Source organism: Marmota flaviventris (genome assembly GCF_047511675.1).
Source record: "Marmota flaviventris isolate mMarFla1 chromosome 5 unlocalized genomic scaffold, mMarFla1.hap1 SUPER_5_unloc_1, whole genome shotgun sequence".
Lineage (NCBI taxonomy): Eukaryota > Metazoa > Chordata > Mammalia > Rodentia > Sciuridae > Marmota > Marmota flaviventris.
Window position 1 is genome coordinate 938,666 of NW_027287679.1, and position 1,265 is coordinate 939,930.

General features: G+C 50.9%; 1 protein-coding gene across 1 annotated transcript; it reads right to left on the reverse strand.

Annotated features, from left to right (window-relative positions):
- Nucleotides 1–939, reverse strand: LOC139703607 (olfactory receptor 2M3-like). The gene has a single exon (XM_071607096.1). It carries the CDS (start codon nucleotides 937–939, stop codon nucleotides 1–3), a length of 939 nt encoding a protein of 312 aa, XP_071463197.1.
- Between the last annotated feature and the right edge of the window lie 326 nt (nucleotides 940–1,265).

Here is a 1,265-nt window from a genome sequence, read left to right on the forward strand (position 1 = left end):
TCACTCTCCAGACTTTCCCTTCCCTAGCACCTTCATGAATGCTCTGGACACCTCCCTGTTGCGCAGGCTGTAGATGAGGGGGTTCAGCATGGGGGTGAGGATGGTGTAGAAGGCCGACACCATCTTGTCCTGGGTGGGGGACCGGTCAGAAGTGGGCCGCATGTAGATGAACATGGCTGCTCCATAGTACATGCCCACCACCATGAGGTGGGAGGAGCAGGTGGCAAAAGCTTTGCGGCGACCCTCCCCAGACCCCATGTGAATGACGGCCAGAATCACATGAGCATAGGAAGCAATGATGATGCCTACAGGAAACAGAAGCATAATGATACAGCAGATAAATATCATCCTTTCAAATGTCAAGGTGTCAGTGCATGCGAGGGTGAGCAGGGCAGGGACGTCACAGAAAAAGTGGGGTATTTCCCGGGAACCACAGTATAGGAAGGACAAGGCAACTGCAGCTTCAATTATACCATCAAGGGAGCCAAGAAGCCAGGAAGCAGCAGCCATGAGACCACAGACTTTCTGGCTCATGAGAACTGGGTATCTTAATGGGTGGCAAATGGCCACATAGCGGTCATAGGCCATTGCTGCCAACAGGAAGCACTCAGCTCCCATCAGGGACACGTAGAAGAATATCTGGGTCCCGCAGCCTGCCAGAGAGATGGAGTTCCTGCCAGAAAGATAGTTGAAGACCATCTTGGGGACAGTGGTGCAGATGAGCATGAGGTCCATGAGGGAGAGCTGGCTGAGGAGGAAGTACATGGGGGTGTGCAGCTGGGCGTCCAGATGGATGAGGAGCACCATGGTGGAGTTCCCCATGACGGCCACTGTGAAGATGCCCAGGACCAGGGCAAAGAGGAAGGTGTGGGTGGGGCTGTGGTTGAAGATGCCCAGCAGGATGAAGACAGGGCTGGAGGTCTGGTTCCCCCAGGCCATGGTGAGCTGCTCACTGTGGAGAGGACAGCATGTAGGAAATGGGAAGGTTTGTGCTATAGAAATATGGAGGATTTTTCTCTTACACAAGCACACTACAAAATTATACATGTAATTTTGATTTGTACATCAGGGTGGTTAAGGCTTGTTTGTAACTTGATGTGCTTTTAAATGCAAGATACCTACATTGTGCACATGCTGGGTTTCACAGTAAAAACCTGGAAGTCTTCTCAAAGTCACATAATCTGGGTACAGGGAGAACTCAGCTCAAAGGTGTAGTGTCAATGCCCTTTATAGTTACACTATGTAGGGATTCTGACTGTGCAAAT